This window comes from Martes martes, assembly GCF_963455335.1.
Source record: "Martes martes genome assembly, chromosome: 8".
Taxonomy (NCBI): Eukaryota; Metazoa; Chordata; class Mammalia; order Carnivora; family Mustelidae; genus Martes; species Martes martes.
In genome coordinates this window covers 14,636,644-14,650,295 of record NC_137895.1, presented here as the reverse complement: position 1 = coordinate 14,650,295, position 13,652 = coordinate 14,636,644, and the positions used below count along the sequence as shown (strand labels likewise).

Below are 13,652 nucleotides of genomic sequence, written 5' to 3'. Positions count from 1 at the left end.
TCATGATCCCAGGGTCCTGGGATTGAGCCCCGCATCGGGCTCTCTGCTCAGCGGGGAGCCTGCATCCTCCCTTCTCTCTCTCTGTCTGCCTCTCTGCCTACTTGTGATCTGTCTGTCAAATAAATAAATAAAATCTTTAAAAAAAAAAAACAAAATAAGTCTTCAATATATGGTCTTTTTTTTTTTTTTTTACATTCATAATATGACTCAGTCTGAACATTGAATTTCATCAGAAATCCTTGCCCTATATTTAGATTGGGTAAAATTGTCAGCCGAAAAAGTACATTTCCATAATCAAATTGTTCCATGCATACCTAAAAGCTTTTCAGTAATTGACTTGAGTACCATTTTTTATTTTTAAATTAATTAAAATCAAGTAAGTAAAGCTTCAGTGCCTTAGTTGCACTACTCCCATTTCCAGTGCCCAGTGGCCACATGTGGCTCCTGTGTGGGCAGCACAGGTCAGAGTATTGTACCGGTTTCTCTACTCCCATTAGCAATCTTCACCTACATTTCATAATACATGTTTAACTCTGGATTTTTCTGCTGGGGCACTATCGTCTCTATAACTAAATAATTCACTTTGTAAACATATAATGTCCATCTCTCTTATTGGACATTAAGGGCAGGGGATATCTGTGTCCCTCACTACAATATCCCCTATGTGTAGAACAAAGCCTTGGTACCTAGTAGGTACTCAATAAATACTTGTTGAATGGCCACCTCTATTAGCAACTAGAGCATTTGCTAGGAGCTTTTCCTAGATCACATTCTTCTCCCCATCCCCCCAAACCCTCCAAAAAATTCATGGTTTTATAGAATGGTATCCTTGATAACAGGGAAAGTATTACTCCAAAGGGTTAGAGCAGCAGGGAGTTATCACTGGATTGATAAAGGCTTGGGGGCAAATTGTGAATCACAGATAATTCCTTATAAAATCCTGACTCTCTGCTTTACCTTCAAGATTGAGCTGAAACTCACAATGATGTCCTCTCCCTGTACTGCACTTTGGGGCTTTTTTTTTTTTTTTAAAGGTTTTATTTATTTATTTGATGGAGAGAGAGAGATCACAAGTAGGCAGAGAAGGAGGCAGAGGGGGAGGGAGAAGCAGGCTCCCCGCCGAGCAGAGAGCCTGACACGGGACTCAATCCCAGGACCGTGGGATCATAACCTGAGCCGAAGGCAGAGGCTTAACCCACTGAGCCACCCAGGCGCCCCACTTTGGGGCTTTTGTTGGCAACTACGACAGAGACTGCCAGCTGCTGTCTGAACATCCATTCCTCCTTCTTCTGAATCCCTGAATTTGTTCAGGGACAAAGATATCTGCTTGGAAAATGAATTTTCCAGGCTCTCTTGCTAATAATAATAAGTATGGGCATAAGACTAAGTAAAATCCGTCCATTACGGAGTCCTCTTATTTCTTCTTGGGACTAGAATATGGGTTTGATGGCTGAACTGCAGTGGCCATACTGACCCACGAGACAAACTTGAGGACAGAAGCCAGAACTGAGGGTGGTAGGGCAGAGAAATACGAAAAGGCTGGGTTCAGATAAAACTGTGGGGCTTCCATAGAATCCCTCTATCCTTTCTTTTTCTTTCTTTTTTTTAATGTGGGGCTTGAACTCATGACCCTGAGATCAAGACCTGAATGGAGATGAAGAGTCGGACACTTAACCGACTGAACCACCCTTTTTACTCTTTCTTCCGACCCTCTTATTTGTGGCCCATTTCTATAACCTCTGATATCTCAGCTACGCATCGCTGAAGTAAGGGAAGCCTTGCTGAGGGTAGATTTGGTTTTGAGACTGTGACTGAATCCCGCGTCTAGGTTTAGGGGGTGGAGGCAGCAACGGGATGGGTAAAAATTTCTCTTCTTATTCAAGGGGCAAGGAGTTCTCCTTTTAGGAAAGAGGCAAGGACATCGAGACTCTGAGCAGATTCACCAGGTGCCACAACTAGTGTGCAGTAGGGGTACGACTTGGACCCCTGTTCTGAACCCAATCTTCCACTCTTTGTCAGCTTTGTGACCCCTCTTTCTTGAGGTCATTCACCTGATAAGCCCCTTACCACAGATGGGTTAAATTCTACACTGCAGGTCCGTGGTGTTACACCAGAACACCGAGGGGCACAGCCACAACCCGAAGGTTTTAAAGAATAATTTCACTTGCTAAAAATACTCTTCTACTTACTTTGAAAAATTGTAGTTCACATAGTCAACCTTCAGAAATTCCAGAGACTCAGAACCTTCTAGGTCTGGGATATTTTTTTCCTTAACCATTTGCTCAATCATCTCCATCCCAGCTAGAACGCCTATGAAGGAAAGAGAGCATTTACTGATAATGACAAAGATGACAGTGGCATACTCCCTTAAACACACACGTGAGGTTTACTGACTGAGGCCCGCTCCTAGAAACTTAGAAAGCAGCAACCCTAAAAGGGGGGGCTACTGTCCGTGTTTCACAGACGAAAGCACTGATCCTCAGAGAGGCTAATGAAGACCCCAGGACCCCAGAACTAACAGCATGAGAGATTCTCATTATGGAGCCAGAGCTAAAGGGTACTACTACAGGGTGCTGTGATAGGAGAAGTACAAAATACTACCATTATCCACATTTTACAGATGGACAAACTGAACCTCAAAGAGGTGAATTCTCACCTAAGGCACATAGCAAAGAACTGGGGGTCCCATAGTTAAATCTGGGTGATTTGGCTCCAGAATTCTTGCCTTATTAAAAAGTTACTCCACATTCTCTCCTTTCCCCTAGATACTTTATTTTTTAAAAATGTTTTATCTATTTATTAGAAAGAGAGAGAGAGGGAGCATGAGTGGGGGAAGAGGCAGACGGAGAAGCAGACTCCCCGGGCAGGGAGCCTGACGCAGGGCTTGATCCCAGGACCCTGAGATCACAACCTGAGCCGAAGGCAGCCCAACTGACTGAGCCACCCAGGCGCCCCTCCTCTAGATTCTTTCAGTTTAGCTATTTTTGGCCTGAGGTACATGGACTGTTGGGCACTCTTAACCCTGCTGAAATCCTAGTAAAAGACTGTGAGTAGGACGTGTGTGTGCATGTCATCTGTGTCTCATTTTTCAGGGGAGAAGGTCCATATTCGCATCAGATTCTCAAAGGATCCAAGACTCCAAAAGGGTTATTAAGCCCCGCTTTTGTGCAATTCAGGAATAAATCTGTCTTTACATGGTGCCACCACAGGACACATTTTTCTGAGTTCATGGAGAAAAAGAGCCCCCTTTCATGTAAAGAGCTTGAGAAAAGTAACTGACACAGTAATGAAGAACGATCTTTTCATTTCAACCTTTTAAGGAGGAAGCTTTGCCTTCACCCCTCATTTTGCGGCTTAGGCTCATTTCCACTTAGGCTATCCCCGTGGAGATTCAGAGCAGATCTTATCCTCTAGAATACCATGAATAATACTGTAATACAGGAATGCAGGGACAGGATATAAAGGATATAAAGACGGAAGCAAAGGCACTAGCAGACAGCTTAGTTTTGAATCCCAACACTGTTGTAAGATCACAATAATCATGTGCCTGTGTGTACCAGGGCTGTCTACGCGCTACACATATTCTGTCCTTTGATCCTCAGAGCACCCCAGTGACAGAGGCATTATTATTCCTATTTCACAAAGGACACAGTTGAGGGTCAGAGAGATTCACGGGCTTGTCTCAGAGCTCACAGCTACTGCGTGTCATCAGTGAGGTTCTGGAGGAACGCCAAGCAGAGCAGAGAACGCGAGTTTTGACATCAGGCAGAGCGGACCTGAGCTCTGATCCTGCCTTGCCTCCTTACTGGTGTGTGATGTGGCAGATTCGATCCAGCTCCTCTGAGCCTCAGATCCCTCCCTCCACAAAATGACTATCTCTTCTTTGTAGGGTTGTTGTGGGAATTAAATCAAACCAGAGCCCATGAGGCTCAGCCATGATAGATATTCGACCAAGACATGGTTCTGACTTTAAAGCCCGTCCTTTCCCAGGCGCCTGGATGGCTCAGTCGGTTAGGTGTCGGCCTTCAGCTCAGGTCATGACTCCGGAGTCCTGGGATCAAGCCCTGCATCAGGCTCCTTGCTCAGCAGGGAGCTTGCTGCTCCCCCTACCTGTGCTCTCTCCCTCTCTGTCAGATGAATAAATAAAATCTCAAGAAAAAAAAAAGCCTGCCTTCCCCACCACCCCACGCCGTATCTCTACAGATGATCCCATCTGGTCCTCACATCATAACGGGGGCACCATTATTGTCATTCTCCCTGTTTTCCAGATGAGAAAACCCACTGGGCCAACCCTACATATTGAGTAAAGGGGCAGAATTGAGACCCATATCCATGGGAACTGATTAGATCTGTTCTTTTAATTGCTCTGATCTTGAGAGTGGAATAAACTCTTCTCACAACTTCAATAATGTTACAAGATTTCTATTTCTGATCCGTATTTCTGCGCACATAAGTATATCAGTACAGTAACAAGATACACACATACATACATGCATATAGACATGTGGATCCTGACATACATTCCTGGCATGTATTTCTCAGTATATAGCCAGCTCATACGGCAATTGTGCAACATGGATCAACCTTAGATTCGCTGTTCCAGATGAGGTACTGGGGGAAGGACAAGGAGTTGCCCAAAACTCAGTCTTTCCTTCCTCCTTCCCTCCCTTCCTTCCCTCCATCCTTCCTGTGTTTCTTTTTTTGGTACAGCAGGTGAGGTGTTTCCTGGTCACACTTAGGTGTTTCTGAGTTAGACTAGCAGTACTTGGGCTGACTGCTTTAGTTAAGAAAGGATCGGAGTGAATCTATCTGCCTGTACTCAGCTAATCTTGGGCCAAGATTTATAGGATAGAACTAGGCCCGCACACTTTGATTTTGCAGTTCCTTTCCCATACACAATCTGCCCTCCCCCCAGCTCTGCTCAACATTTTTCTCTCTCCACCTCTAAAGGAGTTTTTCTTAATCTTTCAGCATCCCAGGCTCCTCTTCACATCTAATGAATGTATGGAGCCTCTCTCAAGAAAAATTCCCAATCACCATCTATATTAAACTTGGCGCGCAATTTTAGGGGATTCTTAGCTCCTTTTGGAATTAAGCCCTTTCTGAAGCTCTAAGGTGTTACTTTCACTCTCCCATCTCCTCCCCTCTAGCCTATGATGTATCCTCCTTTAGAGCAGAGATGTTCATTGTATGTGCATGATGGGGTACAGGGGGTAGGGGGTGGGGAGAGAATGAGTATCTGTGGTCATGTTTGGACAGACCTACCATCAAGGTGATTGTTTTTTGGACAACACTTCCTTCCCAGCCATCTTAACAGTCTCCGCACAGGAGTCATCCCACAGGAGAGCTTGCCTCAGGCATGAGACAGTCCAATATGAGCTTGGAACTCATATAAACTCCACCTGGGGGACTGTAGCCTGGCTTCTGGAAGCCCTTGACTTACCATAGTCCAGAGCCTGCTGAGTAACCCTGGCCTTGATTCCAGGGTAAACGGTCTGGGCGGATGAGATGTAGAGATTCCACAGGAAGAAACATCCCCAGAGGAGTTGGACTGCCTTTGTATGCATCTGCAATTAACCAACATTTATGGTTCCTTTACTATTTTTGACTTCTCGTTGGTCAATTCCATACAGTTTTCTATGATTTCTTGTTTCATTGCTCACTACCAGAACTCACTCTATCCACCCATCAGTCCATATATCCATCCATCCAACCAACCATCCATCCATCCAACCATCCATCCATCCACCCACCCATCCAGTAATCATTTATTGAACACACCAGAACATGTGCTAGGTGCTGAGGATGCAGAGATGACCTTTGTGTGTCCTTGGCTTCCGTTTCTCACAGATTAGTGGGTGAGTCAGACACACACACAGATGATTATGACTCCGGACAATACAATACAATGCAATGCAACGCAAGAGCCTTACCGTAAATGTAACACTGGTGATATGTCTTCGGAAGGATAAGGGGTGGGGATGCGGGATTTTAGACCATTTTAGAACATAAGTCGGTAGTTTAGAAAGGTGGCGTTAGGGAATGTGAGACAATCAGTCATCTGCTTAGAGACCCTTAATCTTAAGGGTCTCTAAGATTTGCCCACAGGACAGGGTTTAAGCTCGCAGCCCAGCAGCAAGACCTTGCCCTGCTGTACACTTATACCTCCTCGAAGACTTCCTTCCTTAACACACATGCCAGGCTCACCCCAGAATCTAGTACAATGCCTGGCATGCAGTAGATACACATATACAAAATCTTAAATGAACGTCTCCAAGGAGAGGGACATCATCTTTTTTTGCTGTTACATTGCTGGTGCTTGGCATATATTAAATATTCAGTGTATACTTGTTAAATGAATGGACTCAATGAATTAATGGCAGCCTATTTTCTTTCCCCTTTTTCCTTCCTTTCTTCTTACCCTCCTTCCTTCCTTCCCTCCTTCCTTCCTTCCTTTCAAGTAGGCTCCACACCCAGCATGGAGGCCAACGTGGGGCTTGAACTCATGGCCCTGAGTTGAGACCTAAGCCGAGATCAAGAGTTGGATACTCAAATGACTGAGCCACCCAGGTGCCCCTCAGCCCATTTTCTTGATGAATGAAGCACAGGTTACCAATAGCAACAGTCACATGGGTTTCTTTTAATGACAGGTGAGTGAGTTATATGTTCACAGGACTTGTTTCTAGTTCTGGCAGTTTACAATCTGGGTGAGCTACCATTGCTGCATTCATATGTGTCAAAGACCCACAGGTGACAGATTCCCACTGAGTTAACATACAAACATGAAACAAATCAGGGAACTATTTGTGGGGGTGATGAAGGAAGAGGAAGTTGTGGGAGCCATGCAAAGGGAGGGGTCAGGCCAGGTGGGGCAGGGAAGGATTCAAAGAAGTGCTGGGATTCAGGAGCAGTCTGGATGAAGGAAATGATCATTTCAAGAGGTGTGTATGGGGTGCTTGGCCAAAAAAAAGAAAGAGGTTTGATAAAGGGGGTTGTGTGGGCTTTATGGATAAGGCTGTAGAGGTGGGAATGGAATGTGTAGACAAAGGGGTGTTCCAGAGAATTTACTTGAGAGGAACAGAACAGTCTGACCAGGGAGAGGAGTATCCGTGCAGGGCTGTTGCTAGCCTATCTTGGCCTTCTGTATGGAACGGAAAAAAGTTCCCTTTGGAGATATACCAGCCTTCTGACACAAAGTGGGGCAAAAGCAGAAAATGTTTTTTAAAAATCCCATACCATGTGCCCAGCTTGCTCAGTCGGTAGACCATGAGACTCTTAAAAATCCCATACCAGTGTGCCCAGCTTGGTAGGGAAAGCAAGGGCTGCCCCACTCACCCCTTGGGCTAGCTTTTTAAAAAATATTTAGATTTCATTTATTTATTTATTTTTGAGAGAGAGGGAGAGAGAGAGAAAGAGTGTGGAGCTTGATACAGAATTCAATCCTATGACCCTGAGATCATGGCCTGAGCCAAAACCAAGAGTAGGACACTTAACCCACTGAGCCACCCAGGCACCCCATAGGCTGTTTTGCATTTTGTCTAGTATACACATTGCCCAATTTACACAGGGGACTTATGTACAGATTAGTGAATGTTCATGTGGGTATTTTGCTGGAGGGCCATGAGGCTGAGACTTGGGGTCTAGACCTGTCTGTTTGGTGGTGTATCTGTCCACCTTCAGGTGTGAGAAGTGGTTGGGTCAGTCAACTTGCTTACATTTCTCGTCTGATCTCCCAGGAGCCCTCTGTCCAGACCGACTGGACTCCTGGTCCCTAAACACTCACCATGCTTCCTGCCTAATGCCTGCGCTTATGCGGTCCATCTTCATCTGGGCCTGCAGAGACCCTGTACCTCCTTAAGGTTCATTTTAAATATAGCCTTCTTTCGGAAGCCATTTCTGACTTCCCTAAGTTAATCTCATTTCCTTCTGAATCCTTGGTCAAAATAGATACTTATTCATGTGTGTATATTTATTTTCTCACGTGCTGTCTGTCTCCTCTGTGAGAATGTAAGTGCCATGACGGCAGAGACCTCATTTGGTTTGGAGGCCCTAGAGCCTGGCTTAGTGTCTCAAACATAGAGTGACTGATAATTATTGGTAGAATGACTCAATGAATCATAAATTAAGGAAGAACCCTTACCTCACTCTGCATTATGTTATAGTTCTTTGCAGAGGTGATTCATAAAGCTTTGTACATTAGTGGGGTGCATGAGCCCATTAGAACAGATGTTCTAATGTCTAGTCCAGGAGCAGCTTCGGGGAGGTTAGGTACTGGATCATGGGGACAGGAGAAGTCTTGGGAGGACTGGCCAGTGTGGCTGGGGTACTGGGGATGGGGTGGGAGACTCAGAGTAGTGACTATTTACTATTAGAAATGGGGGCATTTCAATATCTTAACACTGCTGTGGTCTTAGCATTCAGTATGCTGTTTCAGCCCTACAGAGTTGGTCTGGGTTATACTGGACAATGTGCAGAGAGAACCTGGGCAGTGCTGGGGGCAGGGCTCTGGAGTGGTGGCTTGGGGATGGTCGGGTGCAGAGAGCATCAAGGGAAGCATGGAGCGGTGACAATAAGAGCCAAAGGGGCAGGGCTTGGGTAGGAGACCTGTCTCTGGTCGGGCAGCAAGTGATCTGAGGGAGGAAATGTGAGGAGTGGGACAAGCAAGCAAGGGGCAGGGTGATACTAACATCGTATACTCAGAATGGATGTAGAAGCTAGGGCCGGTGCCATCTGTGCTAGGCCCTCCTTGGTCCTTGTTATTCTGGGTTTGGGGGGTGGGTGGTCAAGGGGTCCTGGAGAAGGGGACAGGCAGAGATGGATGAGACTATGGGAGTGAGGGCAACACTCCTGGGGCTGAGAATAGTGGCTATTCACCAGCTGATATAAAAGTATGTCCACATTTTAACAAATGGTGAAACCATACGGATGGGCATTCACACTGACATTGCTGTGGGGAAAAAATTGTAAATGATGTGTCAGGCCAAGGCAGGCATGAGAGAGATTTTTTTTTTTAAGAGGAAAACATTTTCATATCTGTGCAATGTGGTGGGAAAAAAATTAGACCAAAAAGTTCATACACATTCGACTGTATATCCCAATTAAGGTTGACATGATCTGTCTGCCAGCATGTAACTAGGATCTCAAAAAGTATTTGCTAACTGACCAACTGATGGGGTTACAAGATTCAGGTTAACTAAGAAAGGTTCTAGAAGACTGTGAAAATAGGGGAGAAAACCAAGCCATCATCAAAATAACTCTCCATTTCTACAGTGAAAAAGCATAACAAACCAGAGCAGAGCTATTACTTGTTAATGGAGTTAACAAGTAAAATAATGAATTTGTATACACACACACACACACACACACACACACACTCTTACCATTTACACAACTCACAATCACCCTTGGAGGCAGATGTTACTATAACCCTACCTCCCTCTCAGGCATGTGAACACAGAGACTTGGAGAGTCTGAATGACCTGTCTGAGACCACACGGTAAGTCAGGCACCTGGGAACCATACCTTGCTCTTCTGGTTCCCAATTCTAGTGTTTATGAATTTAATTGCTTGATAAGTGCTAGATTTTTCATTTTCTTCTGGGAACATTAGGAGATGCTTGATGCCATCTTCTATGTGGAAAAAAAAATCACGAAGCATCTGGAGATTTTCAAGTGTCAAAGTGCAAACCCTTTTGTATTTTCTTGGGCACAAATGGAATTTTAATGTCCTTCCAGCAGCGAAAATCTATTTTCCCTTCTTCAGTAAGGGGAATATCTGAAATGGTCTACATTGATGGAGCTCTAGGAACTCAAAATTGCACATAGAAAAACATATTTTTCCTCTAGAAATTTTATGAGTGAATGAAATTATGGGGCTATAAAAGGATTGCATGTAACTTTCGGCTGAATTGTTTGTTAGGATGGTAATTTATAGACAGAGGAGGGAAGGAACCTTGTCAAGCGAGGAGATGAGTCCTAAAAAGTTAAGTAATTTGGCTGACAAGTAAGGGCAGGATGAGTTGCCTATGAAAAGGAGGGATCCAAGATGCCTTAAAAACCCTGCCCACAAGTTACCTATTTTGTTGTGTCTAAGGAATTGTTTCTTCCACGACTCAAAGCCTCAGAAGTCATTACATTTCCATACCAATAAATGGACAGAATAACCCTTCTAAATTAGATGGCTGTGCCATAACAACATTTTTTTCTCATTATGTCTTTCGAGGCTAGGGCAACAAAAGCAAAAATAAATTATTGGCACTTCATCAAAATAAAGAGCCTCTGCACCATGAAGGAAACAATCAACAAAACTGAAAGGCAGCCTATGGAATGGCAGAAGATACTTGCCAATGACATATGAGGTAAAGGGTTAGTATCCTAAATACGTAAAGACATTATACAACTCAACACCCCAAAACCTTACAATAATCCAATTAAAAAATAGGCAGGAGACATGAACAGACATTTCTCCCAATGAGACATCCAGACGCCCCATGAAACACATGAAAAGATGTTCAACTTAACTTATCATCAGGGAAATGCAAATCAAAATTACAGTGAGATATTACCTCACACCTGTCATAATGGCTAAAATCAATGATACAAGAAACAATAAGTGTTGGCAAGGGATATGGAGGCAAAGGAATCCTTATGCATTTTTGGGAATGCAAACCGGTGTAGTCACTGTGGAAAACGGTATGGAAGTTCCTCAAATAGTTTAAAATAGAATTACCATATGATTCAGTAATTGCACTACTGGGCGTTTAGCCCCAAAATACAAGAACACTAATTCGAAGAGAAACATTCACGCCTATGTTTATAGCAGCATTGTTTACAATAGCCAAACTATACAAACAGACGAGCATCCATTGACAGATGAATGGATAAAGAAGGTGTGATACACACACATACACACACACTGGAATTTCATTCAGCCACAAAAAAGAATGAAATCTTGCTGTTTGTAACAAGATGGATGGAGCTGGATAGTATTATGCTAAGTGAAATAAATCAGTCAGAGAAAGACAAATACCACATGATTTCACTCATACGTGGAATTTAAGAAACAAAACAACTGAGCAAGGGAAAAAGAGAGAGAGGCAAACCAAGAAACAGACTCTTAACCATGGAGAACAAACTGATGGTCACCAGAGGAGGTCGGGGGGGATGCATGAAACAGGTGATGGGGAGTAAGGAGGGCACTTGTCCTGAGGAGCACTGGGTGTTAGATGAAAGTGCTGAATCACTATATTGTACACCGGAAACTAATAGTACACTGTAGGTTAACTAGCTAGAATTAAAATAAAAACTTAATATATAAAAACATAAATGTATCAGGTGGCCCTTGCCTGAACCATTCTGATGACCAGAAATAAGAAAACTCTAGTACAACTTGGGAAATTTCCGAGACAGGTCGACTTGCCATTGGTATTTGCAATGGTGAATACCAGACAGACTTTGGGAAAATCAGTTAATGCAGGTGATAAATGAATGAAATGCAGCCTTTAAAACAGGGGCAAAGGTTGAAAAATTAAGTCCAGTTGGTTTAAAGAAGCCTGGACTGCCAGAATATTCCAACCTAACTGTTAAGACAAAATGTGTAGAAGGAGTCTAAATCAACAGGTATAGAATATGGGTAGAACTGGGGCTGTTTCAAGGGATTCAGCTCACACATCTGTTTTTTTTACCAAGAGCTCAAATGACAAGGGCATTGAAAATTTACACCGAGTCTTCCCCGAACTCCATACTTAACACAAACAGGTTAAACAATTCCTGCGAGTGGGAGGGCCCTTTGCTCTGGTAGGATGTAGGTCACTTGATGTGGTTTAAGACCTGGCCCCAAACACAGAGATCAGAGCAGCCCCTTCTTCCTAGATCCACACTGGTTCGACTTAGAGACAAGTTAGAATTTTCTGCCACTGAGCTGGGTTCCCCCTTGAAATGAAGGTAAACATAAGTCCGGAAGACTGAGGGGACCGTCTTAACGTTGCTGAACGAAGCTAATGTCCATCACGCGTCCATACCAACTCTCCTTTCTTTCTCAGACCTGCTCAGAATCTTCTGGGTGGGCATGAGTGACACAAAAGACAAAAACGAAACAGAAAACCCTAGGCAGACAACAAAGACTCAGGCTACATGACAGCTCACTGAGCCGGGGCGTCACCAGCGGAAGGGAAATCCCTAACTGGGAGATTTTTGCGCTGGCAGAGACCAAAAGTTTGTTCGTGATTCTTACCTCAAGTAGAGGAAGTGTTCAAAGCCGGGGAGCACCTTCGACTCCTTCTGCCTCTGAAGCTATGTGTTCTCCACTTGAGCCTTGAACTCAGCTGCTGAGAAGACAAGATAATTAAGTCTGAATCATCTAGTGGTGGATTTTTTTTTTAAATGCCTCTTTCAAAATGTGATACATGATTGCTACACTTCAGTTGCCCAATAGCATGAATGAACACTACAGCTTCTACCTAGATGAGCCGACGGTGCCACCCATGTAGTGGTTACTCCCTGTAACACACACACACACACACACACACACACACACACACACACTATTATGACGACGTTACCAGAATGATTAACTCAAGATTTCCAATGTGCTTAAAATGGTGTCAAATTGGACTGAGTTGGAAGAGGAAGAATTTTCCTTTCCGGGATAACAGGCCAGTTTCTCCTGGTCAGGGTGCCTGCAGTAAATGGCCCCACCACTGCCCAGAATACCTTTTGGGACTTTTGGTGGATTGGATTCAGTCTGAAAGCTTGAGGCTTGATAACCGGGCTGACCTAGTTACCACCTTTATCTCTCAGGGGAGGAGCAGCACGCAGATGGTATCTCTAAGTGCCTGTTCCTTTTCAGGTTGTTAGTGCCTTCTGCTCTCAGCATTTCTTTGAGGTTTGGTTGGGTGGGTGCCTCAGCTCCAACATGACTTCACACCGGTAGGTTCTAAACCCTGTCTGCCTTCCCGTCCCTCACGCTTTAGTCTTCGCGTTTTACATGGCCAGGGATCTGATGGCATGAAGTATCTAAGGTCTGATTTACAGTTTTCTGGGTAAGATAGGGTGACCCGCTGTCCTGATTTTCTCAGGATGCAGGATTTTCAGTACTAAAACCAGAACAGTCCTGGGAACAGGAGACTGGTAACACTAAGAACAACACGTACACTCCTTTGGCATTGTCCGCGCTCCTGAGAGCTCTTCGGGTCTCGGACCCTGGGCGCCTCCCATTATATTTACCTATTTAGCTTGTGTTTCCTTAGGGGCAAAATAGGGATTAAAAAAAAAAAACCCAGTATCTACTTTGGGATGCCTGGGTGGCTCAGTCAGTTAAGCCACTGCCTTTGGCTCAGGTCATGATCCCGGGGTCCTGGGATCGAGTCCCGCATCGGGTTCCTTGCTCAGTGGGGAGCCTGCTTCTCTCTCTGCCTCTGCCTGCCACTTTGCCTTTTGTGCTCTTTCTCTCTCTGACAAATAAATAAATAAAATCTTTTAAAAAAATAGTATCTACTTTGATAGGATCTGGTGGAAAAAAAGTTGTTGACCATCAGCTGGTTGGGGCTGCTGTCGTGTACAAACAACAGACTCTGCTCACAGTTCTGGAGGCTGGGAAGTCCAAGATTAAGGAGCCTGCATGATCACACCTTCCTGGTTCACAGCCAGCGCCTT

At 44.4% G+C, this 13,652-nt stretch overlaps 1 protein-coding gene across 2 annotated transcripts in view; it reads right to left on the bottom strand.

Annotated features, from left to right (window-relative positions):
• The window catches only part of BPIFC (BPI fold containing family C), a 40,740-nt gene extending 28,294 nt beyond the window's left edge, over positions 1-12,446 (bottom strand). For both annotated transcript variants that reach the window (XM_080811689.1, XM_080811690.1), the window contains exons 1-3: positions 12,232-12,446; positions 5,444-5,567; positions 2,190-2,310 (exon numbers count right to left, since the gene is read on the bottom strand). In XM_080811689.1, the coding sequence (XP_080667815.1) occupies positions 2,190-2,310; positions 5,444-5,567 (245 nt within the window). In that variant the 5' untranslated portion in view covers positions 12,232-12,446. The remainder of the gene's footprint in view (positions 1-2,189; positions 2,311-5,443; positions 5,568-12,231) is intronic.
• Between the last annotated feature and the right edge of the window lie 1,206 nt (positions 12,447-13,652).